The sequence below is a fragment of the Rattus rattus genome, chromosome 8 (assembly GCF_011064425.1).
Source record: "Rattus rattus isolate New Zealand chromosome 8, Rrattus_CSIRO_v1, whole genome shotgun sequence".
NCBI classification, from domain to species: Eukaryota; Metazoa; Chordata; class Mammalia; order Rodentia; family Muridae; genus Rattus; species Rattus rattus.
This window is the reverse complement of record NC_046161.1, coordinates 110,885,779-110,913,196: the sequence shown is the minus strand read 5'-3', so window position 1 is coordinate 110,913,196 and position 27,418 is coordinate 110,885,779. Positions and strand designations below refer to the sequence as shown.

General features: G+C 50.4%; 2 protein-coding genes across 2 annotated transcripts in view; one reads left to right on the top strand and one right to left on the bottom strand.

Moving 5' to 3' along the window:
• Nucleotides 1-27,418, top strand: part of Scn10a (sodium voltage-gated channel alpha subunit 10) — a 112,742-nt gene that overhangs the window by 49,944 nt on the left and 35,380 nt on the right. The window contains exons 9-15 of the mRNA XM_032909574.1: nt 3,353-3,494; nt 3,780-3,977; nt 4,901-5,071; nt 8,308-8,601; nt 11,136-11,247; nt 19,221-19,459; nt 22,099-22,272. Coding sequence (XP_032765465.1) covers nt 3,353-3,494; nt 3,780-3,977; nt 4,901-5,071; nt 8,308-8,601; nt 11,136-11,247; nt 19,221-19,459; nt 22,099-22,272 — 1,330 coding nt within the window. The remainder of the gene's footprint in view (nt 1-3,352; nt 3,495-3,779; nt 3,978-4,900; nt 5,072-8,307; nt 8,602-11,135; nt 11,248-19,220; nt 19,460-22,098; nt 22,273-27,418) is intronic.
• The window catches only part of LOC116907169 (40S ribosomal protein S27-like), a 2,529-nt gene continuing 2,459 nt past the window's right edge, over nt 27,349-27,418 (bottom strand). Inside the window, exon 2 of the mRNA XM_032910124.1 lies at nt 27,349-27,418. This exon is cut by the window's right edge and continues 188 nt beyond it. Coding sequence (XP_032766015.1) covers nt 27,349-27,418 — 70 coding nt within the window.

The following is a 27,418-nucleotide window of genomic DNA, read 5'->3' as shown; positions in this document are numbered from 1 at the left end:
CTCACGGAGAGGGGAGCCGTGAGCATGGGTGAGCTGGTAAAACGCTCGCTGTGCAAGGCGAGGGAGGACCCGAGGGTGAATCCTTAGCACCTACATAGAAAGTTGGGCACATCGGTGCAGACCTGAGGCCACAGCACTGCAGGGCCTCGGAGCAGAGAGCTGGAGACAGGCAGAGCTCCAGAGCTTGCTGGACACCATTTTAACTCAACCAATGAGCGCCAAGTTCAGTGAGAGATATGGTCTCAAGAGACAAAGTGGAGAGTCACTGAGAAAGAAAGACACTTGGTGTTGAACCCTGCCCTTTACATACATGAGCCCACACAACATATGAAAACACATACACACACACAGACACTCACTCACACACATGCACAGATACAGTCTCACAGACAGTAAGTGTACTAGTCAGGTTTTGATATGATTTTATGACAACACAACCACCATTCAGCTTGTGGCTTGGGGCTTCAGCACTTGAGCATGGACCAGCTGGAATTTGGCTTCTTCGTACATCTGCAAGCAGCAGATGGATTTGCTGCAAGGTGTCTGCGTGTTCTGTTATCTTTTATCCCCAGCAGTCTGGCTCGAGCTGTCCTTCCGCCAACTTGGGATTCCAAGGGAAACAGTAAAGTGTGGAATCTTGATTTCATCTTGATTCTTTCTGTGTCCCCTCGAGCAAAGGAAGCCGCAAGTCAGTACAGCTCCAAGGGCTGATGAAACAGATGTCACCTCCCAGTGAAAAGAATGGTGGGGTCAGATCCCAAAGGATTATGGGTACCATAAGGGACGGAGGGACAAGTGATCACTTCCCAGAAGAAACAAATGTGTTTGCATTAAGGCTACATTCGAGCATCATAGCTCATTCCATTCTTGGGTTTGTTAAATTTTTTTGCAACGGGAAGAAATACACATATAACATTTTTGCGAATTCAAATTCTCGCAGAGGTCAGGCACATAACCACAAATGAATAGTGAGCGCCAGGAGGGAACCATGGCAACTGAGAGTTCATGCCCCATCGAAGGGGCAGACAGTGCTCCGCCCAGCTGTTGCCATGTGAAAACGGGTGCCCTCTGCTTCCTGCTCTGTTCACTTAACACGGGGAGATGGGAATTCTTCATTTTTATGTCAGAAATTTGGTTACAAGTTCCAGCAAGATATCTACCTATCACATTGGCCAGGCAGAATACTTCCACAGGCTGAATTCGGAATATGACTCAGCTGTGTTTTGGTCTCCTTTCTATGCGCATAAAGGTGTTGTGCTGTAGACATATATGCTGTGTCCAGAGTTCCATCAATTGAGTAAACACAATGAACTATCTCGTAAGGCCAGATAGGAAGTCAGGGAGGGCTTCCTGGAGGCAGTGGTTGAGGCTGATGTTGAAGGACAGGCGTGATACTTCACAGATGGGCAAACAGTGCTGCTTGAATGGAGATGACTCCATGGGGAGGTCAGAAAGTAAGAAACTGAGCTGAGGGGGAGGACCCTCCTCTCTGCCTCCTGCGTTGGTTGCTGGGGTGAGGAGAGAGCCAGGGAGGTCCAGGCAATAGATCCGAAAGACTCATCCTCCCCACAAACACGGCTTGAAATACAATTCATAGGCCTGTGCTTCCCGAGTGCCCATGCAGAGACAAAGGGACCCACGTGAGCACAGGCGCTGCTCTTTCATTGCTGTGGCCAAACACCTGAGAAGAAACACTCGGGGAGGGCTTCTCTGGGCTCAGAGTTTGAGGGTTCCGTTTAGCTCAAGGAAGGCACAGAGGCGGGATCGAGAGGCTGCCTGTCACTTGGCACCCACTCTGGGCAGAGACAGATAAATGCTGGTGCTTGACTCACTTTCTGCCTTTTAATTGGCCGGGGGTCCCAGCCCGTGGAATGGTGCCATCCACACTGAGGGTGGGTCTCCCCACCTCAGCTAACCAAGCCTGGAAACTTCTTCAGACAAGCTCAGAGGTTTGTCTCTTAAGTAATTCTAGATTCTGTTGATGTGGCGTTCAATATTAACCGTCATGGTGAGACTCAGCTGTAACCATCGCTAAGAACTAACTGGAAGAGTAACCTCGGACATAGCTGAGGGGTAGAGACAGACAGGAGGACCTGGTCAATGCCAGCCCTCCTGACCTCTTTATTCCCAAAGGCACTTGAGTCTTTGGCTCTGGAAAGTGTGGCTTGGACACTGGTTGTCGCTTTCCTTCTATTTAAATCAAAACCTTGTGTTCTTCCCTCTTAGATGAAGGCACTTCTAAAGCCCGTGGTTCCAGAGCAACCCATGGCTCTCCACGATAAAGTTCTGGGTTCACCGCTGCCCCTATGCCAAGTACCGGAGAGGCAGGCCTGCGTCCAGGCAGATGCAGCCAGTGGAGGGAAGGAGTAGGAAGAGGCCGGCTCGGGGCAGTAATGGAGCAGGGTCTGAGGGCTCTGCATAAAGCTGGGGCTGGGGCTGGGACTGGCTCAAGGCAAAGATGGAGACCTGAGGTCTAGGGTCTTGAGGTGGAGAGCAAGTATGGAAAACACCCGGTCACCTTTACTTTTTTCATATAGACTCTTCCAGCTCTCCCTTCCAGTAGTTTCCAAGTTGAAGAGCATCAGGAATTGTGTGTGGGGGGGGGGAGGGGAGGGGAGGGGGACAGGGAGGGAGACAGAGAGGGAGAGGGAGAGGGAGATTTGGCTAGCCAGCTGATTGGTCAGCAAGGCATCCTCCTGTCTTGGCTGGCTTTCCCAACACTACAATTTCAGGAATGAACAAACACAGTCAGCTTTTTTACGTTGGTGTCAGGCCCTCAGATCCTTTGCCACCCTGTGGCTACCCCCACAGCGGGAACTTACATTTGCTTTTTATGTGTAGTGTTTGGTGCACTGAAGAAGGTGCTAGGGGTTGTGGCAGCCGGTTAACTGTCACTGTGTGAGCAGGTGGGATGAGCGGCTGGCAGTTGATTTGTGGAGTGGCAAGAGTAGACTCCATGGATGACAGAAACAAACACATCCTCAGAGCCAGTGAGGAGCTTACCGGAAAGGACACCAAAAGACTTCCTTCAAACATGGGAGTCGGGGATTTCTAAGTCCTGGTGTAAGCCGACAAGGAGCTTGACACCATATCGAATGGAGTTGAGTCAAGGCTGTCATCATGCCTCCTCCCGGCTACTCTAGACAGGCAAAATGAACAGAAGCATTAGCAGCCTCCTGTTATAGATGAGGGAAACTGAGTCCAACAGTAAATGTTCAACTAATAAGCTGAGGGCTGAGCTCTGAACTCGGATCTCTGACTTCACACCCGCCATGGTCTTACTGTCCCAAACTACCTTCTGCCCAGTCAGCCAGGCTGCTTCACCACGATGGCCTTCTCTCTCTTGCTGCAGTCACTGCCCTGGTGGCTATGTCTGCCTGAAAACTCCTGGCAACCCGGATTTTAACTACACCAGCTTTGATTCCTTTGCGTGGGCATTCCTCTCACTGTTCCGCCTCATGACCCAGGACTCCTGGGAGCGCCTGTACCAGCAGGTACCTTTGAAGTTTTGTTTGTCTGAGACAGGATTTCACTGTGTAGCCTTTGCTCAGATGGAACTTGTGGTGATCCTCCTGCCTCTGATCCCAAGTGCTGGGATTACAACCGTGTACCGCCATGCTTGGCCGTGCCAGCCGATTCCAGTCTGCATGTCCTCTCAGAGCCTTGGCTGGAGGCTGATGGGTCAGCCACATGGCTCTTCTGATCTTGGAAGTCTAACTGACATCCAAGGGTCCACCTGTCCTCCATACAGTCCTCTTTTCTTTCCCTTGAATCTCCAGACACTCCGGGCTTCTGGGAAAATGTACATGGTCTTTTTTGTGCTGGTTATTTTCCTTGGATCGTTCTACCTGGTCAATTTGATCTTGGCCGTGGTCACCATGGCGTATGAAGAGCAGAGCCAGGCAACAATTGCAGAAATCGAAGCCAAGGAAAAAAAGTTCCAGGAAGCCCTTGAGGTGCTGCAGAAGGAACAGGAGGTGGGTGAAGCCAGCCACCGCCGCCCTTCTGGGACAGGAGTCTTCCTTTACAATCTTCTATAGGAGCATGAATCATATTTCAGGGGCTGGCTGAGGTTCCCAGCCCTGGGCTGGGGAATTGGCTGTCAGCAAAGTGCCTGCCATGCAAGGATGAAGACCAGAGTTCAATTCCCATAACCCACCTTTTAAAAAGTAGTCAGGTGCATGCTTGTGACTCTAGTACTGGAGACGCAGTTGGGTGTTCGGTCTTGTTGGTAAGTTTTGGGCCAATGAGAGACCTTGTCACAAAAATAAACAGGTCTAAGGACTCCCAAAGTTGACCTATAAACACACACACACACACACACACACACACACACACACACACACACACACACACACCCTCCACACAAAAGAATCTGAAGGAGTGAGCCTTTTCCAAGTCTTCAGGAGTCTTTAGGACCCAAGGAGAGTGAGCTAAGCGTAATCGGGCAATTGGTGGGACTAACCCGCAAAGTGTCCTCAATTAGTTGCCAGCTGTCGTCTGACCCTGCTGGAGATTCCCAGCAGTGACCTACACCAGAGTTAGCCCTACTTAGAAGCAAGAGGACCAGATGATTGTGCTCCCATATCTGCCTCTGGAGCGGAAAGACAAAGGCGTCTTCTCCACATTTCTGCACTGAGCATCAACTGTTAGACTTGTACAGTGACTGAGGGCAAGCACCCGGGTCTGTGAGGAAGGGCCTGGGCAAGGTGTCAGAGCCTACGCCAGGGCTGAAGGAGGGCGGCGACGCCCATTTCTGTCATGCCCAATCCCACCACAGCTAGTATCCTAACCCTCAACCTTGGTCTCAGGTCCCTCACCTCCATGGCTATGTTTTAGGGACATCCAAACACCAACATCAGTCACATTCTGTGGGCTACAACTATGGTTCTTTCCTCAGGTGCTGGCAGCCCTGGGGATTGACACGACCTCGCTCCAGTCCCACAGTGGATCACCCTTAGCCTCCAAAAACGCCAATGAGAGAAGACCCAGGGTGAAATCAAGGGTCTCAGAGGGCTCTACAGATGACAACAGGTCACCCCAATCCGACCCTTACAACCAGCGCAGGATGGTAAGACGCTGAGCCGCCTCGAAGGTTTACTCAGCTCTGTGGCTGCTTCTGCCATGGATGAAACAGAGAGAAGAGGGATTTGGTAACTCAGACAAACACCCAGCCCTATGGGTTGCCTAAGCTAGGACAGCAGCATTCATGGGGAGGGGGTTAAAGATAAGGACCTTTCTTTGTGGAGATCAAGATCGAGATGGGGAGATACGGAAAGCAACACAAAAGCAGGTCGACTCCCAGGCTTCAGGCTAGGACACCCAGGGGGCTGTGGTTTTTAAGATAAAGCAACGGAGAAAGCCTGGGTGTGGAGGGAAGAGAGGGGAGCCTCTTTGGGACATGCTGACCTTGAGGCAGTCATAGCCAAGGGTGTCTGCTTCCCTCTGCTTGGATCAGCAGCTCTGTCCCTGGTGCTGAACCTTCACCCTTCCTTCCCTCTTGCTTCTGACTCACAGCTCAGGGCTGTGACCTGCTGTTGACACAGAAGACCCCAGGGCCTATCTCTGACACAGCCTAGCCTGGGAATGACCTTCTTGACTCACACTGCAGCCTGTAGCAGTCTGCCCCGCAGTGGTTAACACTGACTTCCCAATTCAACTTTTCTCGCCAACTTTCTTCCTCTTACCTCTGGAAAGCCCCACGTACCAAATGGCTCCTTGTAGGCCTCTACTCCCTTCTCTACTGCCGGGATAAACACCCTGACTACAAGCAAGATGGGGAGGGCAGGATTCACCCCATCTCACAACTCCCAGCTCACAACCCATTATTGGGGGCAGGTGTGGGCAGGAACCCAAAGTAACAACCTGGAGGCCGGAACTGAAGCGGAAACCATAAAGGAACACTATTTATTGGCTTGTTCAGCCCCACCGTGGGCTTCATCATCCTACATCAATTAGCAATCAAGAAAATGCTCCCATAGACATGCCTACAGGCCAATCTGGCAAAGCCAGTTCTTTGGCCTAGGTTTTCTCTTCCCAGGTGGATCAAGTTGACCACTTAAATTAGCTACCACATCCTTTCATGTGGGGGAATAATTCAGACTCTAATCATATGGAGGGGGATCAGACAGCTTTTTGAGGGTTACTTCCTGCCCCTAATACCCCTCTTAACCTTTTCCCCATCTCACCGGAAGAATGCCATCCTCTACTGACTTTCCCCGGGTTTACACAGGCGTGTACACTCACAGACACACGTGTGTGCACTCTGGTCTCGGGCACACACTCACGCTGGAGCACCTGTGTACATCTGTGGCTTCTTATCCTCTCTGCCCTTTGGAGTAGCACCTGGAATGAGCGGGGCACAGTTCAATACTCTCAAGGGAAATCTGGTTAGGACCCTGACAGCCTCAGAAGAGGATGGGCCACAGATTCCACGGAAATGTCAGTGATGCTGAAATGGGCCTTCATTTCCCCATTCAGTCAGCCACGCAGGTCAGCACCTGAGTGCCCAAGTCTTGTCTCTCTCCACGTAGGTTCTTCTGGTAGATAGATCTCTGGGTGTTTTCATATAAAGACCTTTTCAGACCAAAAGCGATGATGTCGAGCTTAGAGCTAAGACTCAGGAGAGAGATCGTTGACCATCACTTAATAGATAGATTGGTTCTGAAATAAATGGTGGAATGGGGGGTGCTGACAGTCAAACACTGGATCTAGGTGTTCTACATGGTTCCTTCCTTAGTTTACTTGGTGTCCAAATGTAAACAAGTCTGTCTTCTTAGCTTTAATGCAGGCTTCCCAATTTTCCCCCCTACAATATGGGAGCAACTCCTGCTTTTGTGTGAGCGGTACAAGCTTGGAGCCTATACTCTAGGCAGAGTGCTGTCTGTATAACACTAGGCTGGCAATGGTTGTAGCTGAACAGGATTGGGCTCCACCGTGAAAAGAAACCTTAAGGGGGTTGAGGGATGGTTGAGCTGGTGATGTGTTTACCTCAAAATTATGAGTTCAATTCCTAGAACCCATTTTTAGTGGGGGAAAGCCAGGCATGATGGTGCTATGCTCCTGTGACCCCAGTCCTGGGGAAGCAGGAACAGGGAGTGCTTGGGGCTTGCGGGACAGCCAGGCTGTTTGGTGAGTCCCTGGGCAATGCTAGACCGTGTTTCAAAAGAAAAAAAAAAAAACAACAGTGCTTGAGAAACAACACTGATGTGGTCCTCTGGCCTGTGCACACACACACACACGTGTACCCACAGAGACACACATGTGAGAGAGAAGGGGAGGGAGGGAGAGACAGTGAGTTCAGTTTTGTGACAGGAATGAGATTCCTCACGGCAACGTGCTCTAGTTGGTTGTTCAGTAAATAAAAGGAGTTGAGAAAAATTAGGGGCACTGTGACAAGAGTTTGGGAGGGAGCCATTGCTTAGATCTTAGAGACCCCATTTCCGATCTGAGCAGAGGACTGATGATTGACCATGGCCAGGTTCCCACAGTCCTGAGAATTAGCAAACCCCATCTAGGAGGACTGTGGGATGCGGCGCCCGAGAATTCGAGAACCAGAGCTTCTCCTCTGGATCTGAAAACCCCGCAGCGCTCACTTGGTGCAAGCTTTTGATGGGAAATGTTTATCGATTTGGAAGAATGGCATTATTCTTCCAAGAAACTGGGCCGCAACTCTTCCCTCAATCTTCCTATTGTTGACTGTTCAAAGCTGGCCTCAGGGGATCCTGCCAGCTCATTGCACTGCAAAGCGCCTGTCCCCACCATTCCAACCCAAGCCCTCACGCTCACAGGGATGGAACCCGGTAAACTGCACATCTTAATTTTCAGACAGCAAAGCGTACTCGTTCATTCAAAAACAGTGTCTCAATCTCCAGTTGGGACGTTTTCTCAGGTGTGGGTATTCGATCGATATGCAGATGGTGACCTAGAACGACCATGCCCAAGCCTGTCATCAAAGGCTGTCAGGCTTCTGGCCCAGCCAGTGACATGAGGTGACAGTAACCTACTGGCTGATCTTGGGCATCCTATAATGGCCCCTCTCCTGTTCTTTCCCCAAGTCTGTCCAAGATCTCGATTCTCTGGTTCTCTGTCCATGGCTACCCGGGACGTCTGCCCCAGATGTCTTCAAGTCTTTAGGTAGCTGCGGAGAGGCCATGAGGCACGGATGTGGGTGGAGGGAAGTGCATGCTGCATTTTAAGAGCACTGATCCTATCCTATCCTATCCTATCCTATCCTATCCTATCCTATCCTATCCTATCCTATCCTATCCTATCCTTCTTTCCTGCTCTTCTGGGGACAATGCCCAGTCTTTCCTAGGTCTTTCTTCAGGAAGACGCAGGGCTAGCCATGGCAGTGTGTTCCACTTCCGAGCGCCCAGCCAAGACATCTCATTTCCTGACGGGATCACGGATGATGGGGTCTTCCACGGAGACCAGGAAAGCCGTCGAGGATCCATATTGCTGGGCAGGGGTGCTGGGCAGACAGGTCCTCTCCCCAGGAGCCCACTGCCTCAGTCCCCCAACCCTGGCCCTAGACATGGAGAAGAGGGACAGCTCGGAGTGCCCACTGGTGAGCTTACCGCTGGAGCGCCTGAAGGCCCGGTGAGTTCCTGCATGCCCCATACTCTGACTCTTGTGGATAAGTACTGAATGTCACCGAGGAAGGGTCTTTAACAACATCTGTCCCACACCTGCCACCCAACAGACCCAGCAAAGCCGTAGCGATTGTCTGAGGTGGGGGGTGTTGTCCGTCTGCTCTGCATGCAGCCGTGCTGTTGATTTTCCATTTGACCTCGTGGTTGTTTCTTCTTGGTGTTTCTGTCCCTCCTAGTCATCCCTGCTTTGAGATGGTTCCAGATGCTCCTCTGACGAGGACAAGGAAAACAAGGGGCCCTTCTAGAGACACCTATGACTCTGGGAAAACTGTCCCTGAGGTTTGACACAATTCTAAGAGGTTCTCAGGACTGATCTTGGTAGAGGCACAGTGGCCTTGGCTCAGCTCACAGAATGAATAACTCATCAAAATGGCGCAGACTAGGGTCAGGAAAGGCCTGGCTCCTGCTCCTTAAGGCACTACCCACAGTAGGTACCCCTGGGACACCTTGCTGGGTTGGGAGGTACAATTTAACTTGCAATCTCCTCCTGTATCACTAGCGGTGCTTCTGCAAACCCCGAGTGCCCCCGCTGGCTACTGGAGATAGCTATGCAGAAAGGCTTGTGAAGACTGCATTGTGTGGTTGTTCCACGGATTCAGGATTCCAGGAAGAAGCAGATAGCCTGCTTCAGGGGGACATGGAGGGAATAGTAAAATATCCATAGAGGTGTGGACTGGGTTCAGGGAAACAGGGGCAGTGAGGGACCTGGAGAGCAGCAACAGTGTGGAGGTGCCGTGTGCCCAAGCTGAAAACATCAGCGAAAGGCCCCAAATCAGAACTTGTCAGGGTCTGTGACTGAGGGACCTGTGGTCTCAGGCAGAGAATCATGCTGCTGCCAGCTGAAGGGGACAAGGTACAAAGAGCCAACCCCAGCCAATTTCTGTGTGTATGTGTGTGTGTCTGTGTCTCTCTTTGTCTCTCTGCGTGTCTCTCTCTCTCTATCTCTCTGTCTGCTATCTGTCTGTCTGTCTCTGTCTTTCCGTGGGCCTCTCTCTCTGTCTCTCTCTTTGTCTCTGTCTGTCTCTCTCTCTCTCTCTGTGTGCGTCTGTCTGTCTGTCTGTCTGTCTCTGCCTGCCTCTGTCTTTCTGTGGGCCTCTCTCTCTGTTTCTCTGTCTCTCTGTCTCTCTCTTTGTCTCTGTCTCTCTGTCTCTGTCTCTGTATCTCTGTGTGTGTGTGTCTGTCTGTCTGTCTCTGTTTCTCTCTCTCTCTCTCTTCTGTCCTTTCCTTCCATCTTTCTTCCTCTTAGCCAAGCCTGACTAGAACCATGGGGTGACTATTTTGCTCAAGTTGCCCTCTCTGGACCCAGAGCCAGAAAGACAGGTGAAGAGTGTGTCTCTAGAGCAAATGGAATCTCCAACCCAGAGTCCTAAAGTCACAGCCAGGCTGCAGGGCTCCCTGGGAGTTGTAGTGCTGCGCCCAGGAAGATCTTGCTTCCAGAATTCTCTCTGGAATCCCAATCATAGCAGCCATCTTAGCTCTATGTCTCAGCCAGAGAAAGCACTCGACGTCTGTTTGTGGCAGGTGAACAGCGAGGCAGAGAGTACACTGTGCAGATTAAGAGCTGTTCGAGTCACATAGTAACAGCCAGCATCAAGACTTAGCAGGTCCTGGGCTGTGTTTCTCCCTCGAGTCCGCTCCTAGCCATTCCGGGGTGGTTTCCTTTCTGTGATAGGTAGAGGCTTTCTTAGAAGTTGTGTACGCCCGATTCGCTGTTACAACTAGGTGCATTCGATATAAGAGTGTGTTTAAAAATGTCGGTACCCATTAGGCTGGAAGTTTATTAGGGGAAACAGCAGACCTTGGTGTGCTTCTCAGGGAGGGGATGAAGGGGAACCAATCAGAGCCTGCTGAGGCCCGCTTCACTGTTTTCTCCAGAGCCCTGTCCTTCCTTGTATCTAGTTAGCTTGGCTGCCTCTTACCCCAGCTGAGGTATGGGGTAAAAACCCTCTATTTCCCTTCCCTAGTTTCCCTGATCTTACCATCTGAACCCTAATGTTTGTTTGTTTAAACCCCAGAAGATGCCTCGTGCAGCATTTTGCCACTGTGATGCAGCCCTCACTCTCCTGGGACAGTCACCTTCTTGAGTGTTTAACCTTGACTCTTTCTGGTGAAACCACCCTGCTAGTGCAAGGCGACTCTTTAAGGTCTTCCGCATCGCAAGTCCCTGTTCAGATGCCTTTAGCAAGTTCCCTAATTGTCCAAGACCCTTTGCTGCCCCTGGGGCTTGACAAGCTCTTTCTCCAAATAAACTTCTCCAATTTTATCGGCTGGGCTCAGACCTTCCAACCTTGGCCTTGCCTCTGTCTTGTCTCTGTGCTCCTGTCCTTGAATCCGAGCTCTTAACCTGTTTCTCCAAGCCTTACCTCAGGCTCATGGCTTCCTAGTGCAGCTCACAACTGGATGAGAGCAGCCAGTAAGGAGTGAAATGACCTGGCTTTTCTGCTTGAAGCCCTCACACTGGCCCTGCTTGTGTCCCAGCAGGCACTCGACACTACAGGGCAGAAGAGCTTCCTGTCTGCGGGCTACTTGAATGAACCTTTCCGAGCACAGAGGGCCATGAGCGTTGTCAGTATCATGACTTCTGTCATTGAGGGTGAGTGCTGCTCGTTGAGATGCCTGTCCTCCGTGCTGTGATGAGTCTGAGCTGGACCGAGGACCTCTCTCTGTGGCCAGAGATCCTCAGTTTCTCCGTTCCTGTACCTTAGGCCCCCAGCCTCCTTTCCTAAGGTGGTTTTTATGTGCATGGAGTTCCCGAAACAAGAGAGACTCCAATGAAGAAGCACCCTGGTTCACTTCTTACTCAAATTAGCATCTGCCTCATGCGTGCTTACAAACTAGATTCTCAGAAACACGAGACGTCAGCCACCCCCCAGGTGTGTGAGCAGCACAAGTCTCTCATTTCCTGGCAGGCAATGTTATTCCTCATGCTCTCCGTGGCTATGGCCGTCATTCTTGAGAATCCGTTTCTGTCTTGAGCTCTTATTGTGCCAAACGTGGAAAGACAACTTAAGTAGATTAGCCAATCCATTTCACCGAATCCTTTACAATTTGGCCAACCAAATGGGAACAGACTGTCTCCCGAGGGAATGTGTCTATGATCTAACTGAGAAGTAGGAGAGGAAACCATGTGGGACTGGGTCATGGCCCCAGACAGCATGGCTGTGTCCTCCTCTCTGGGTACAGAGGCTGTTCTAGCCTAGTTTCACTTCACTACGAGATGGGCAGAGTCTTGTCTCTGACAAATCCACCCACCCACGTGCCCACTTAGGAAGGCCCCGGCAGCTCCAGAGGCTGCACTGCACCAGTCCGATAGCTTGTGTTTTCCTCTCTTCCTCAGAAGTTAAAAAAAAAGAAATTATTGATTCAAACATCTGTTGGGCATCTGTTAGACACTGGCATTGCTCTGGGAGGCTGAGGTTTCATGGTGAGCATGATATACACCTGCTGTCATGGACTGTGCACCCTGGAGGCAGAGCTGATCAACCTGAGTAGACGCAGAAACAGTGGTGAGGGCTGAGAGGGGAAGGAAAGGAAAGGAATGGAGAGCAGGGGGTTGGGGGTAGAGGGACTCTGACAGGGCAGTATAAGATGGGGGGACTCTGACAGGGCAGTGTGGAGTGTGAGATGGGGGACTCTGACAGGGCAGCATAAGATGGGGTGGGGGGAATTCTGGCAGGGCAGTGTAGGACGGGGTGGCAGAGAGAGGGCAGCCTCTCTGGGGTGGCCAAGAATCTGAATGGATCGAGGTGAATCAGCACATGAAAACCACCATGAGAGAAAGCGCCTCAGACAAAAACACCACACACAATTTCCGGAGCTAAGACAGAAGCCGGGCGTAGTGATATGTCCTCCAAACTCCAGAACTAGGAAGGCTGAAACGGGAGAAGTGGGTTCTAGATCCGCCTGGGCTAGACCACATGACCCTGACTCGGGGAGAAAGAGAATGCAGCATTCTGTGAGGTTCGATGACTCAGGTCTAGTCTGCGGCAGCCGCATCCCTTCTCACCTTCCGTTGTTCAGGATTAGAGCCCACGAGGGCAGGGCCTCTGCCTCCTCTGCTCACAGCTGGATCTCAGCACCCAGATAAGCAGCCTGCGCTTAGCAGGCGCCAGCAGACGGTTGCTGAGCTCACAGTGAGTGAGAACGGGACCCAAAGGAGGCATTCGGAGGGTGGCGCTGATTTGTAATGAACTGAACAGCTGAAAAGATAAAACGAGAAATAATGCGACATCTTGGGGTAGGAAGAAGAGCGGGCTTCAGGGGTGATGGGAAAGTCAGGACACCATGTCAAAGCTGAGTAAAGACACCGCCAGCTTAGGCCAGGGTTTCTGAGCGTCAAGTGCACCATAGTCTCTAGCTGGGTGCTACACCCATGGCGGGCGTCGTGGAGGGGGCCTCACGCTGTCAGAGTCGTGACGGGGTCTACAGGACCACTTCCTTCAGGGCAACTGCACCACAGAAGGTTTGCTGCAAGCCGATAGGAGCGTGACAGTTCACTTAACTCAAGGCCTGCGAGCCATCCAGGCTTGGCACGAAAGCTGGGACTTGACAATCATCCAAACCAGAAGGCCAGACGCAGACTCGATGCTGTGAGCACAGCTGTTATCACGCTTAGCAGGAGAGGAGGACATGAGACAAGGTGCTAGTGGGGTGCTGAGCGCCTTGGAGAAATGCAGGATTCTAAGGAAAGTGGAGGGAGTTTTTGCCCGGGCTCAGGGAAGTATCCCAGGCAGACTGATCTAATGCAGATATTTGAAATTTTGCCCAAGTTATCTGGAACGTAGACATCAAGGCAAGGGGAGGCCTCAAAATAAGACTGGAAAAGCCAGATCCACAAACCCCCACTACACTCTAACAGACATTGGGCTTTGTCCAAGAGCAGCGGGGTGCCACTGAAGGGCTGGACATAGAACAAGACTTGGATTTCTGGTGCTTGAGAGGGTAGAATTTAAGTGGGAATGTGCTGGCAGGGAGAGCAGGAGAAAACCAGGTGAGAGTTGGGAGTGGGGGCAGGGATTGTAGAGAACGGAGGATTGCACAGGTCCCTGGGAGTCACGAGATTCAGGACTGCGTGACGCACATGTGGTTCTGGGACAAGTAACTGGAGGAGCATTGATGCAGTGAGCAGTGTGAACATTGTAGGGAGGGGCATTGATGCAGTGAGCAGTGTGAGCATTGTAGGGAGAAGCATTGATGCAGTGAGCAGTGTGAGCATTGTAGGGAGGAGCATTGATGCAGTGAGCAGTGTGAGCATTGTAGGGAGAAGCATTGATGCAGTGAGCAGTGTGAGCATTGTAGGGAGGGGCATTGATGCAGTGAGCAGTGTGAGCATTGTAGGGAGGGGCATTGATGCAGTGAGCAGTGTGAGCATTGTAGGGAGGAGCATTGATGCAGTGAGCAGTGTGAGCATTGTAGGGAGGAGCATTGATGCAGTGAGCAGTGTGAGCATTGTAGGGAGGAGCATTGATGCAGTAAGCAGTGTGAGCATTGTAGGGAGGAGCAGAGAACCTCAGAGGAGAGACGCAGAAGACGCACAGGAGTCTGGGACACATTGGATGTGAAGTGCCTAGGTGACATCCAGGGAGCAGTGTCTGGTAAGAAAGCTAACTTACTAATAATGGATCTGGAATCCAGATGAGGCGAGATCTACAGCTATGTATTCCATAGCGCTCTAAAGACACGGCGGTTTTGAAAAGACTTGAGAAGATGAGGCGACATCAAGGAGAATTACGGCAGAGTCTCAGGAAACTACAGCACATCGTGCTTGCTCAGAGAGACGGCACCATTAGAGACAGAAAAAAAAAAAGAAAAAGAAAAAGATGCAGAAATTAGAGAGGACCCGGAAGTGGAGAGAAGAGAAGGACCCAAACTCCTTCAGGGAGAATAGGAAGACCAGCAGATGCAAAGCTATGGAGACGTCAGGTGACGTGTACTGGGGTTTCAGTCACATGGAAGTTGTCGGTCCGCACAGGATCTACACAGGGTCATCAAAGCGGACAGGGAGTTAGCTCAGTGGGTAAAGTACCTGCCTGCCTCACAAGCATGAGGACCTGACTTCAAATTTCCAGCACCCATAAAAAAAAGGGGGCCATCTGCATGTGCCTGTAACCCAGCATTGGACCCAGAAATAGGGGTCTCCCAGGAGCCCACTGGAGAGTTGGTCGAGCCACATTGGTGAACTGAATGTTCAATCAAAGGCCTTGTCCCAAGGCCACAAGCTGGAGAGGAGGCCACACAATGTCTTCCTCTGCCCTCTGCAATTGAGTGCATGAGCACATTCACCTGCACTTTCACATGTATGCATCAAATGTACAACACACACACACACACACACACACACACAAACACACCAAAATCAAGCAGAATGACACCTGAAAAATGAAAGTGATCCTTTGCCCTACACACACACACACACACACACACACACACACACACACACACTGCGAACTCACACCCACACCATTGGTGCACCTGCACAGGCATGAATGTACATACATGAAAGAGAGACAGACACATACAGACAGACACACACAGACCCTGAGAGACAGACAGACACAGAGAGAAAGAGACAGACACAGAGAGAGACAGACAGACACAGAGAGAGACAGACACAGAGAGAGAGACAGACACAGAGAGAGACAGACAGACACAGAGAGAGACAGACACACAGAGAGAGACAGAGACAAAGCTCACACACAGAGAAGAGAGAGACAGAGACAGACACCGTGGCGCGCGCGCACACACACACACACACACACACACACACACACACACACACACACACACACACCCCAGGATCATCATAGCTGAACAGTAGCAGAGACCATACATGAAGAATAAGAGAAAGGTGAAAAGATGGAGATGCCCCGTGGGTTGCCTTGTCCAGGACTTTTCCTGTGATCATGGAGAGAGAAATAGAACAGGACAGTTGGGGGCTGAAGAACAACACCTTTGTGGCTTTTGAGAATGGAATGATCTCAGAGCAGGAAGGGAACAGAAGGACATTAAAGTAGACTCTGGAAGCGATGGGAGAGGGTACCCAGGTCCAGACAGGCTGTTATCTCAAGAGAGAACCCTCCTCCTGAGAGGAGGACCAGTCTTTCCAAAGACTGCTAGGAAGGAGGCGCGGCCACATTCAAGGCTAGCAAGGGTGCAATTGCTTTCCTGTGATTCCTCTGTTTCTTAGTCAATCAGCTCTGTCACAGTAGCTACAGAGCTGAGGTGGCTCTGTTGATAAAGTGCCCACTGTGCAGACATGAAGACCTGAATCCAGATGCCCAGAGCCCTGTAAAAGCTGACCACAGCCCTGTGTGCCTATGACCTCAGTATTGGGGGTGGAGACACCACATCCCCAGATCTTAGAAGTGAGGGCCAGGTTCATGGGGAGACCCTAACTTAAAAACAAAAACAGTGAGTGAGGAAGGCACTAACATTGGCCTCTGGATTCTGCAAGCATACTCTTGTGCACCTGTGCATTTGCGCACGGACACACACACTCACACATGCACGCCCACTGGCACACACAGAGACACATTCACACACACGCTCATGTACCTATGGCGCGTGCACATGGATACACACACATGCACATGCGTGTGCACACACAGACACAGTCACACGCACATGTGTGTGCACACATGCACGCGTGCACACACACACACACGCACACACACACACACACACACAGAGAACTGACCCCTTCCTTGACCCTTGTGCCTCACAGACAAGCTGCTTCCTACAGAACGGTATCTGTAAATGTCCTCATCCAACACTGGCTCTCAGGCTTCCCTTTGGTGCCAAAAGCAGGTCCAGGAAAGTCCACTTTCATTCCAAATAGGGATGATTAATTTCCCTCCCAGAACACGCCAACTTCTGTGCAAAACTATGCTCTGCCAGTTTTGACATCTGTAGTTTGGAAAAACTCACAGTGGGTGATTAGCACAGCATGGTAGTGGAAATAAATAGTCTTGTCTGCGGAAGAGAAAAGGACATGTGTACACGAGAATATATGGAAACACCATGAGGAGAACGCCATTCCAACTTCTGAGGACAACCAGACCATTCTATCAATTATGTTGATATAAACAACCAAAGACTGGGGGTGGGGTTGGGGGAGGGAAACTATACCAATACATTGCTCTTCAACCAAAATAAACTGCGAATCCACTAAAAGTCAACATGAAAAATAGCGAGGCTACACAGAAAGGAGAAAATATGCTCAGGTGTTTTATTAAAACCTTACTGTGAAAGAGGTTTTATGTGCAAGGCGTGTGCATAAGAGAACATGGGGGGAAATGCTCACGTCAGCTGGTGTGTCCATCTCCAGGATGTATGGTACACAGTAGAATTTATAGAAAAGCTTAAGTTATGAAATCACCCTCCATAGGGATAGCCCCATTACGGAGAAAGCAGAAACATAATGGAGGGGCTGCGGGGATGAGCCTGGGGCTCCAGGGAGAGATCAGAAGCTGGACATATAATTCAGGAGTGCTCAGCATGGGCCTGGTTTCATGGGGCCATGGGGTTCAATAAGATTACCTAGGGAGAAGATGGATAGATGAAGTCAAGAATTCGTGCCCTCACCAACACCTCAAGCCAGGGGAAGAAGCACGAGACAAAAACATAGAAACAGCAACCATGTGAGGAGAGAGAAACTAAGGTACCGTCCTAGCCTGGCTCATGAATGCTGTCAGTGCTGTGCAGGGCAGGGCCAGCTTCTGCTGGAATTTGCGAGGCAGGGGTAAGGGCCAGACACCAGGGTCTCCAAAGAAAAGAGAGGAAAAAGTGAAGACTACATTTAGGAAACATCCAAGGATGTTAGCTCTTGAAGAGGCAAAGGAGAAGCGAGCACACGTGGTCCCAAGAGGCCACTTCTAAAGCTGAGATAGATATAGTTGAAGCTGACACAATGACACGAGGTGGTCAGGGGGAAGATGGAGAAGGGGGCCGCACAGGTCATAAGGGAGGGGCTTCCACCTAAGTCAGAGGAGTGCAGCTCCTCCTGATCCTGTAGACATGAGGCGGGAGGTGGCAAGGGCACAAAGACCCACGGGAGACCCAGTGGTGGGAAAAAGAAGGAGAAGGAGAAGAGGAGGAGAGAGAAGAGGAGGAGGAGAAGCTCTTCCGTAAATGGTTCTGAATTCTGAGGGGATAGAGGCTGCTCGTGAGCATAGATAGGTGTCAGAGGCTGAGGGAGAGGGGAGGAGTGAACTCCACAACCGATTAGACGACGGAACGGACTTATATCTGGTTTACACCTGACATGTTTATTTTATTTAAATTATTTCTTTCTAATAAGATAAAAGCCATACTGAGTTTCGCTACATGCTGGCCGGGGTAAATGACTCAAGGGTGCCAGTTGCCTCTGCAGAGTTTCTGGGCGGGGATTGTCAGGGCTCAAGGATGGCTTCGGTGAGGTCGTGTGTGCACATTGCTCATCCATGTTCGGCTGGTCAGGGTTACTCACAGGGTGCTCTGCCAGGCGTGTAGAGGAAGGAGAAGGTGGCTCAAAGACTTCAGTGCATCTGCAAAGGAGTCAGCAGATGGATGGGTGCGAGCTCCAATGGGTTAAGTTGAGAGGGGAAGAGGACATCATAAGAGCAATGCGTAGTGAAAATAAGGGAGAAGAGGTCAGGCTGTAGCAATAGCTCAGCCAGAGCTTGCCCTGCCAGTGTGGGGAACCAGAGTTCGATCCTCAGCTAAAAAGCCAGGAAAGGCAGTGCACACAGAGATCCCCAGGACTTGTTGGCAGGCCAACCTAAGCTATTTAGTGAGTTCCAGGCTAGCAAAGACTGTCATCTCCCAAGCATGGTGTTGCATATCTTTGATTCCGGAACTCAGGGGGCAGAGGCAGAGGCAGGGGCAGGGGCAGGGGCAGGGGCAGGGGCAGGGGCAGGGGCAGGGGCAGGGGCAGGGGCAGGGGCAGAGGCAGGGGCAGGGGGAGGGGCAGAGGCAGAGGCAGAGGCAGAGGCAGAGGCAGAGGCAGAGGCAGAGGCAGAGGCAGAGGCAGAGGCAGAGGCAGAGGCAGAGGCAGAAGCAGAGGGGAATCTCTGTGAACGTGAGGCCAGCTTGCTCTACATAATGAGTTCCTGGCCAGCCAGGGTTGCATCGAAAGACCCTGTCTAGAGAGAGGGGGAGGGAGGAGGAAGGAAGGAAGAAAGGAAGGAAGGGAAGGAAGGGAGGAAGGAAGGAAGGAAAGAAGGAAGGAAGAAGCAGAGGGTCTGGTTTCTACACTTAAGTACATGAACATGCATGCAAATGAACAGGCACATATGTGGAGAGAGAGAGAGAGAGAGAGAGAGAGAGAGAGAGAGAGAGAGAGAGAGAGAGAGAGAGAGAGACATGGAGACATACCAACAGTCTGAAGGACTGCTTGGGTAAGTGGACTGTGGTGAGGGCACCAGAGTCCCATTGCTCCACAGCAGGAAGGAGAGGCATGGAGCTGGTGTCTGAAGTGAGCCTCGAGGGTCACAGGTATTGGTATGAAAGGCTCTAGATCATGACCACAGGATGGAGGTCCAAGACGCCGCGTGAATGACAGCTGTCACTGACTCCCCCACAATGCAGAGCTTGAAGAGTCTAAGCTGAAGTGCCCACCCTGCTTGATCAGCTTTGCCCAGAAGTATCTGATCTGGGAGTGCTGCCCCAAGTGGAGGAAGTTCAAGATGGCGCTGTTCGAGCTGGTGACTGACCCCTTCGCAGAGCTTACCATCACCCTCTGCATCGTGGTGAACACCGTCTTCATGGCCATGGAGCACTACCCCATGACCGATGCCTTCGATGCCATGCTCCAAGCCGGCAACATTGTGAGTGATCCGACTGTACTGGTGGGGATGTCGGGTGGGTGGCTCCTTCCTGGGCAGTGTGCTGGTGTCCCTGAGAGTGGAGTGGTGGAGCAGCGATGTGGAAATATGGAGCCTGAACTCGGGAGGTCAAAGCTGGAGGAGCCAGGCTAAGCTGGAGGGAGATACTTCAATGTCACTTCCCCATCAAAGACAATGTGTGGAGTGTGCGTGTGCACTCATTTGTGAGTGTGTGTGTGTGTGTGTGTGCTTGCCTGTGTATGTGCGTGTTTATGTTTGTGCTTATCTGTGTGTGTATGTGCACATGTATTTATGCATGTGTGTGCATGTGTGCTTGTGTGTGTGTGCATACTTGTGTTTGTATGCGTATGTGTGCATGTGTATGTGTATGTGCATGTGCTTGCTTGTGTGTGCACACATGTGTGTATATGTGCATGTCTGTGTGTATGTGCATGTTTGTGCTTATGTGTGTATGTGCGATGACTGTGCTTATGTGCCTGTGTGCATACTCGTGTTTGTGTGTGTGTGTGCATGTGGGTATGTATGTACATATTTGTGTTTATGCATGTGTGTATGCATATGTGTGTGTGTATGTGTGGTGTGTATGTATGTGTGTGTGTATGTGTGTGTGTGTGGGTATGTGTATGCATATGTGTGTGTGTTCATATGTGTCTGCATGGTGTCTAAAGACCAAACGACAACCTTATACAAGCATCATTGCTCAGGATCTACCCAATTCTGTTGTTGATTTTATGTATTTATATATTCTTTAAGAATTTCATGCGGTATATTTTCACCAAGTTCTCCCCAACCTCCTCCCTCCAAACCCCATTGTTTTGGAGGCAGAGTCTTTTTTTTTTTTTTATTCTTTTTTTTCGGAGCTGGGGACCGAGGAGGCAGAGTCTTATCCTTTTGGCTAGGCCAGCTATGCAGTGAGCCACAGGGACCCTCCTGCCCCACCCTTGGAGCACTGGTATTACAGGTGTGTCCCACCAGGCCGGGCTTATACAGGGATTGGGGGATTAAACCCAGGTCCTCCTGCCTTTGTGGCAGTGCTTGGCCGGTAGAACCATTTCCCCGGTTCCTGGACATGGTTTTCAGCATGGTCATGAAGAGTGGAGGACGGAGGACAGAAGGCGTGTGCAGATGTCTGTCATGCAGCAAATGCATCCAGAAGGCTGGCCTGTGCTATGCGACATGGGCAAGCCCAGAACACTCTCTTCCATTCTACTCTCTGTCAGAAAGAGACCAGCACCTTTCCCAGGCTCTTGAGTGGCCTTGATAAAAACCTGGGAGGACCAAGCCCTGACCCCATTCTTTCTGCTTACTCTCTCCCCTGCCTCCTTCCCTTGCTGGCTTTTGTTGCCTGATGCTTAACCACCTTTAAGGTCAGAGTCCTGTCCTGGGTAAGACAACTGAAGACCTCCAATGCAAAAGGAAATCTTAAGAGACCATAGATCTTAGTCACTTCTGTTTATTTATGACTTACTGCCTACTGAGAACTACCCAAGCATATACTCCCTTTATACCCATTATACAGATGAGGAAATCAAGGCATGAAAAGGGTGCATTGTTTATTCAAGCTTATGTAAGCTAGGACGTGGCTGAACTGGGATTTTTACCTTAGTCTTGCCACACATGTTAACTGCTGAACCAGACTGACTCTTGTTGACATAATTATGTAGTAACGTTTATCCTAATGCATAAACCATGTACTCTGCACCCACCACCACTAGAAAGGAAGAACACAGGGGAGGGGGATGCCTCAGCAGGTAAGGGACTTACTACACCCAAGGACTGGAAGGAGCTTAGACCTCAGCACCCACGTCCGTGCGAGCAGGTAGGTGTGTTGCCCCACCTGTAATTCCAGCCCTCAGAAGGCTCACATGGGAGATGCCTAGAGCAAGCTGGCTGTGGAGTGCAGCCAAATAGGTGAGCTCTGGGTTCAAGTGAGAGACCCTGCTGCAAAGTATAAAGTATAGAGTGATAGAGGCAGACACTCCAATGTCTCCACATAGACCGATGCACATCCATGCACACATACAGTGCGCACACACACACGCACACACACACACACACATACACACACACACATACACACATACACACACACACACACGGAAGAGAGAGAGACAGAGAGACAAAGAGACAGAGAGACAGAGAGAGAGAGAGATCTATTGTGTGTTCTCTGAATGTCAGAGGCTCAGAAATTCTCAGGAACAAACAAAAGGATCTGCTATTTTCCTCCTCTTCCTCTTCCTCTTCCTCCTCCTTTTCCTCCTCCACCTCCTTTTCCTCCTCATCTTCCTCCTCCTCCTTTTCCTCCTCCTCCTCCCCTTCCTCCTCTTCCTCTTCCTCCTCCTCCTCCTTTTTCTCCTCCTCCTCCCATTCCTCCTCCTCCTCCTCCTTCTTTTCCTCCTCCTCTTCTTTAATGTTGTTTTGAGACAGGATTTTGTTGTATAGCCCAGCCTAACTTCAACCCTGAGATCCTCCTGCCTCAGCCTCCTGCGGGCAGGGGTTACAAGCGTGTCACCACACCCAGCATGCTTTGCTCTCTTGTAAACAAGATTCTTTTCTTGCCGCCCTTGCCTTCATCGTCCCCGAGAGACCTCACAGCAGTGAACACTTGTTCCCACCCTCAGGTCTTCACCGTGTTTTTCACAATGGAGATGGCCTTCAAGATCATTGCCTTCGACCCCTACTACTACTTCCAGAAGAAGTGGAATATCTTCGACTGTGTCATCGTCACCGTGAGCCTGCTGGAGCTGAGCGCATCCAAGAAGGGCAGCCTGTCTGTGCTCCGTACCTTCCGCTTGGTAATGTCTTCTCTTGGCCACTTGGGAAGCTGACCCCTGGGGGACAGGCACTGTCTTTGGGGACTCTACCAGCCAGTCCCACCCCCTTCCCCGATTCCTACCCTTTCTATTCTTGTGGGAGAGAAACAGGTCATGGTTCTGGAGAGCCTAGAGACTTCGTTTGGCAATTCCAGCTTTTCACTGATGCAAAGTGGGGTGAACGCTCTCTTTGTGCCTCGGTCTTCTTGTTTGCACTAAAAGGGACTTCAGAGCAGCGTTGCATTCTCTTTCCAAATAGCAGCCCCAGCAATGAGGTCCCAACAGCTGACATTTTCTGAAGATGTGGCTAAGTCATAGTATTACACTCTCGATATAATAAGAATCATTTTACGCTCCCAACCCCAAGAGATTATTACTTTTAAAGTCCCCAGGATGAGAAAAACCGAGCCACGCCACCACTAAATAACGAACCAGTGTTTCCCGGATGTCAGGACAGCAAACTAGTGTCCCACGTGGCACTCAAATCCATGTTGCCTGACTGCTGACTCTCAGCTCTGTCCCCTCCTCTAAAAGGCCTTCTCTTGTTTCTTGGTCGCCCAGTTCAGAGCTCAATTCTGCACCCACAGAAGCCTGCCTCCTCTTAACCTCTCAACAGGCGCCTCTCCAAACTCAGCTCCAGGGCGCCCTCTACTGGAGGCACTCCTCCACTCAATCACGGGTCTCCATGTCTGCCCTCCACGCCACACAAATGCTTCTGTCAGCCAAACCTGTAAGAGTCCCAGGAGAGTCTGAGGTCACTGATGTCCTCAAAGCCCTAAGCCATCTGGAGGATTCTTGGAGTTTCACTGGCTCCTAGAAGCAAGCGAGAGGCAAGGTTGAAGAACTGGTATGGCCATTCCCAGGATACGTCGTAATGTAACAGAAATGGCTGAGCCTTGGCATGCTTATTAACAACTAGAGCCAGTGGACACCGTGTCCTTTGGAGACTCTACCAGGTCTTCCCTGTTCTTGTGAGAGGGAGGCAGGGAAGGGCCTCCTACCCACCTAACATGAGAGTCAGTTCACAATTCCCTAACCCCCCCACCCCACACACACACCAATCTCGAGTGCGGGCTTCCGGCCACGTTCCCTACAGTGGTGAGAGTCCATGCTGTATCTGCACTATTACGTTCTCAGCAAAACCCCAGCCCCTTCCCCTTGCCCTGCAGCTGGAGCCGGCTCTGAACTGTGTGCACTCCTGGGTGTAAATACATAGCCTAGACAAACAGCTGTGTGGTTTTAGTGAACAGTGTTTAGTCTTCACAACTGCTTTAAATTTCAGGAAAGTCGAGCATGTCTTAGCATAGAGTACCTCCCTATAAGCATCCCCCTACCCCCACCTCTCATGAGCACCTTCAACTGGCAAGGGCCATTTGTCACAAATAGCTCCCCAGTGGAGCCCCCTTGTTCTGGAAATAAAACTTGAAGTCCTTATGGTGGTTGTGAGGCTCCAGTGAGCCCCACCCCTTTTCTCCCAGCAACCTTTTCCCAGCCACAGGGCTGGCCCCCCATCCTCTGCCTCGGACACTTGTTCCCCGGTCTTCAGCTGGTTCAGCTGGTCCTGGACCTTCTGGGCTAACCCATTTGGTCTTCACAGAGGGCCTCCCACACACTGAACCCAGATTCGCTCTTCTGAGGTCTCAATCCGTTCCCTGAGGGTCCATGGGGCTAAACCCAGGGCGTTCCTTCCTGTCGCCCTACCAGACACTAAGCACAAGCCATGTATCAGAAGAGACTCCGTAAGAATGTATGGATTGGTTGGGGAAAGGGAGAAAAGAAAAGCAGAAGGAAAAAAGATAGAAAATCCCATGCAACTCTTTTCGCCCGTCCCCAAATGCCATCACCCATCTTGACATGATTTGAGGCACGCTCCGTTACTGCACTACCCCACCAGTCTATTCTTGTACCAGCAGCAAGCCATCTCAGTTCCTGCAGCTTAGAACATGTCTGTGTCTAGAAACCGAGTCGCCCGCTGCGCTGGTTTGTCTTCTTTGCCAACTTGACTGGGTTTAGAATCACCAAGGAGATACACTTCTGAGTGTGTTTGTGAGGGTGCTTCAGGGAGGTTTACCTGGGAAGGGAGTGCTCTTCCTGCCTTTGAGTGGAAGGTGGAGGAGGGGCAGACAGAATTAAAACAGGGAAGGAAGCTGAGCCGCAGCCACTCCCCTCCACCCCCAACAGACAGACAGACGGACAGACAGACACAGACACACACACACACACACACACACACACACACACACAGCTGAGGACTCTGACGTCACTGTCACTGTGCCTTCCCAGCATAATGGACCATGTTCTCTGAACTCTCTAAGGCTCTTCCGGTTAGGCATTTGATTACAGCCGGGAGAAGAGTGGCTGATACACCCACCTGGTTTTCCTCTAAGAATATCCTGGCCCCTGCACTTCCGCTATGCCCACAGCAGCACAGACACAAACTCTTGAGTCTTCTCTTTATTCAGACTGCAACAATCGAGCAGTCGACTTAGGAAGGAATATAAACTCTGCGTTACATAACCCTCTGACCTGCACAGACAGCACCCTCTCCGCCTCGCTCAGTCTCTCGAGTTTTATAATTTTTTCCATCCCTTTCTCCGCACGGATCTTACATATTTTGAAAGTCTTTGCTAATTTTAGCCAGCATTCTCATAGTCAATATTTTTGCACCCAGAAGTCCCCTTTCTTAATTTTGATGATTCATCCACGGAGCCTTTTAGATTCTTTAACGTGATCATATCATGTGCAAATGATACAATTTGTTTTTCTCCTCTCACCTCCACGCCATTTGATTCTAACTATATGACCACGTTGGCTGGGACATTTAGTACCCTGCTAAAAAGGAGTCTTAGTAACAGACAGCCTCATTTTCTTGGCTGCTAAGAGATACTTTCAACATTTCAACAAGTCTGACATTTTTGCAGGTTTTTTCTTTAATGAAAAACGTATCATGAATAGGTCTTTAATTTTATCAGACTATTGTTCTGCATGTGAGATAATCACATTAATAATTAACAGTGGTGCATTGCATGTTTCCAAATGGCACAGGGAGAATTCTAAGCGTTGTCACCAGGAAGAAATGATGAGTGTTGAAGACAACATGCATGACAATTACCCTAATTTGACCTTTACACACATGGATACAAACAGAAACATCCTGTCCTATATGCACACTTTTTCCATATCAATCAAAAAACAAAACCAGCAGATTTATTCTACCCCTAAAAGAAAAGGGAAATCACATTAACATAACCGTATAGGAGCTGAAGAGATGGTGCTGTTGCAGAGGACACAAGTTCGGTTCTCAGCTCCTCCATTAGTTGGTTCAAAACCTCCCAAAACTCTCACTCCAGAGGACCTTACACCCTCTTCTGGCCTCCACTGGCAACTGCACCTGCATGCCCAACCTCCCCTACACACTCACTCAGACACACACGCACACACACACACACACTCACACACACAACTCACACTCATACACACATTCACACACTCACACACACTCACACTCAGACACACACACGCTCATGCACATGTACTCACACTAGGACACTCACACACACAGACACTCACTCTCATATCTCAGACACACACACGCTCATGCACATGTACTCACACACACTCAGACACACACACTCACACTCACATTCACACACTCACACACACTCACTCAGACACACACACGCTCACGCACATCACTCACACACACTCACACTCAGACACACACGCACTCACACTCACACACACTCACACTCAGACACACACACACACACACACTCACACTCACATTATTAAAAAACAAGATTGAGTTTCTATTGCTGAGTCCCTGCACTCACGGAGTAGACCCAACTTGTCTGTGGTGCACTTTCAATAAAATGAATAAGTTCAACAGGTTTAAATAAACAGAAAGGGTCGATTTGCTAGCAATCTGTAAGGTTTTTGCATCGGTTTTGATGAGTCGCCCCGCAGGAATTTAAATTTTACATACTCCTTCCCAGGTTTTAGTATCACATGTATGCAAAAAGCTGATGGGGCCAAGACTTTCCTTAGCCACGATTTTCCCGGTGTTCTGAAGTGAGTCGGACTCCATTTCTCAAACTGGCTTTTAGGAAATTGCTTTGTCCTGGATCCAGACTTCCCTTATCTAGGCGTTCAGGGTTCCTGACGGGAAGTCGTGGACGCCCTCTTCTCTTGTTGAGGATCTACGCCCGCTGGGTCTGCAGGGATGACAGCCCTTGCTAGTTTTCATCAGCTTTGCCAAGAGCCGTCGATTTAATCCGTTTCTTCAGAGAAGCAGCCTGCAGCTCGCTGGCCCTCACCACATCATTGATGCCTTCCCACCTCAATTAATCGCACATCTTATCTTAATTACACTTCCTACCCTGCTTACTTCATTCTTTCCAAGCTTTTTTTTTAACGCACAGGGGTTTTTTTGGTCTGTTCTTTTCTCACATAACTCACGTAAGACGTCTATTTCCTCCTAAGAACCGCTTTAATCTGTCAGACTTTTCTTTGTTTGATTCTGAAGATTTCCCAACTTCAAGCTTGACGCATCCCTGGACTCCAAGGTTAATTAGAAGCACGGTCCCTCATCTGATAACGTGTGGGATTTCTAGTTTGTGTCACCGGGTTCAGGCTCCGTTGCATTGAAGCCTAGCACTGGGGGCTGTAGCTGCTGAGACTTTAATGTGTCATCCATCCCTTCTCCTCAGCGCAGAATATCAGAAATAATCCCGCACACTTGACCGCGCTGTGTCTGCTGCATGCGTGGGTTGCAGTGCTGCCCCTGTGCTGTGCTGTGGGTAGAGGGGCTTATGACACGCTGCACTTTACATCCTGGTTTACTGTTGCCTACTGCTTGTTACGGTCATTACCGAGAAAGTGGTGCTTAAAAATACCTCTGCCAGGATTATGGTCTGTCGGCTGCTCGCGTGGTCCTGTCTCAAGTCTGCACTATTGAGTGCATGAACGCTTTAAGTTTTATACCTTCCTGCTAAAGTCATGTTTTTATTTAAAATGTGTTTGCTGGGAAGGTTCCCACTCATCTTGTCTCGGGGGCTTTCAGCGCTGCTTCCTCCTGAAGGAGCGTCCCTCTGTCAGCCTGGTCTTTCCGCCTGTAGGCTGACAGAGC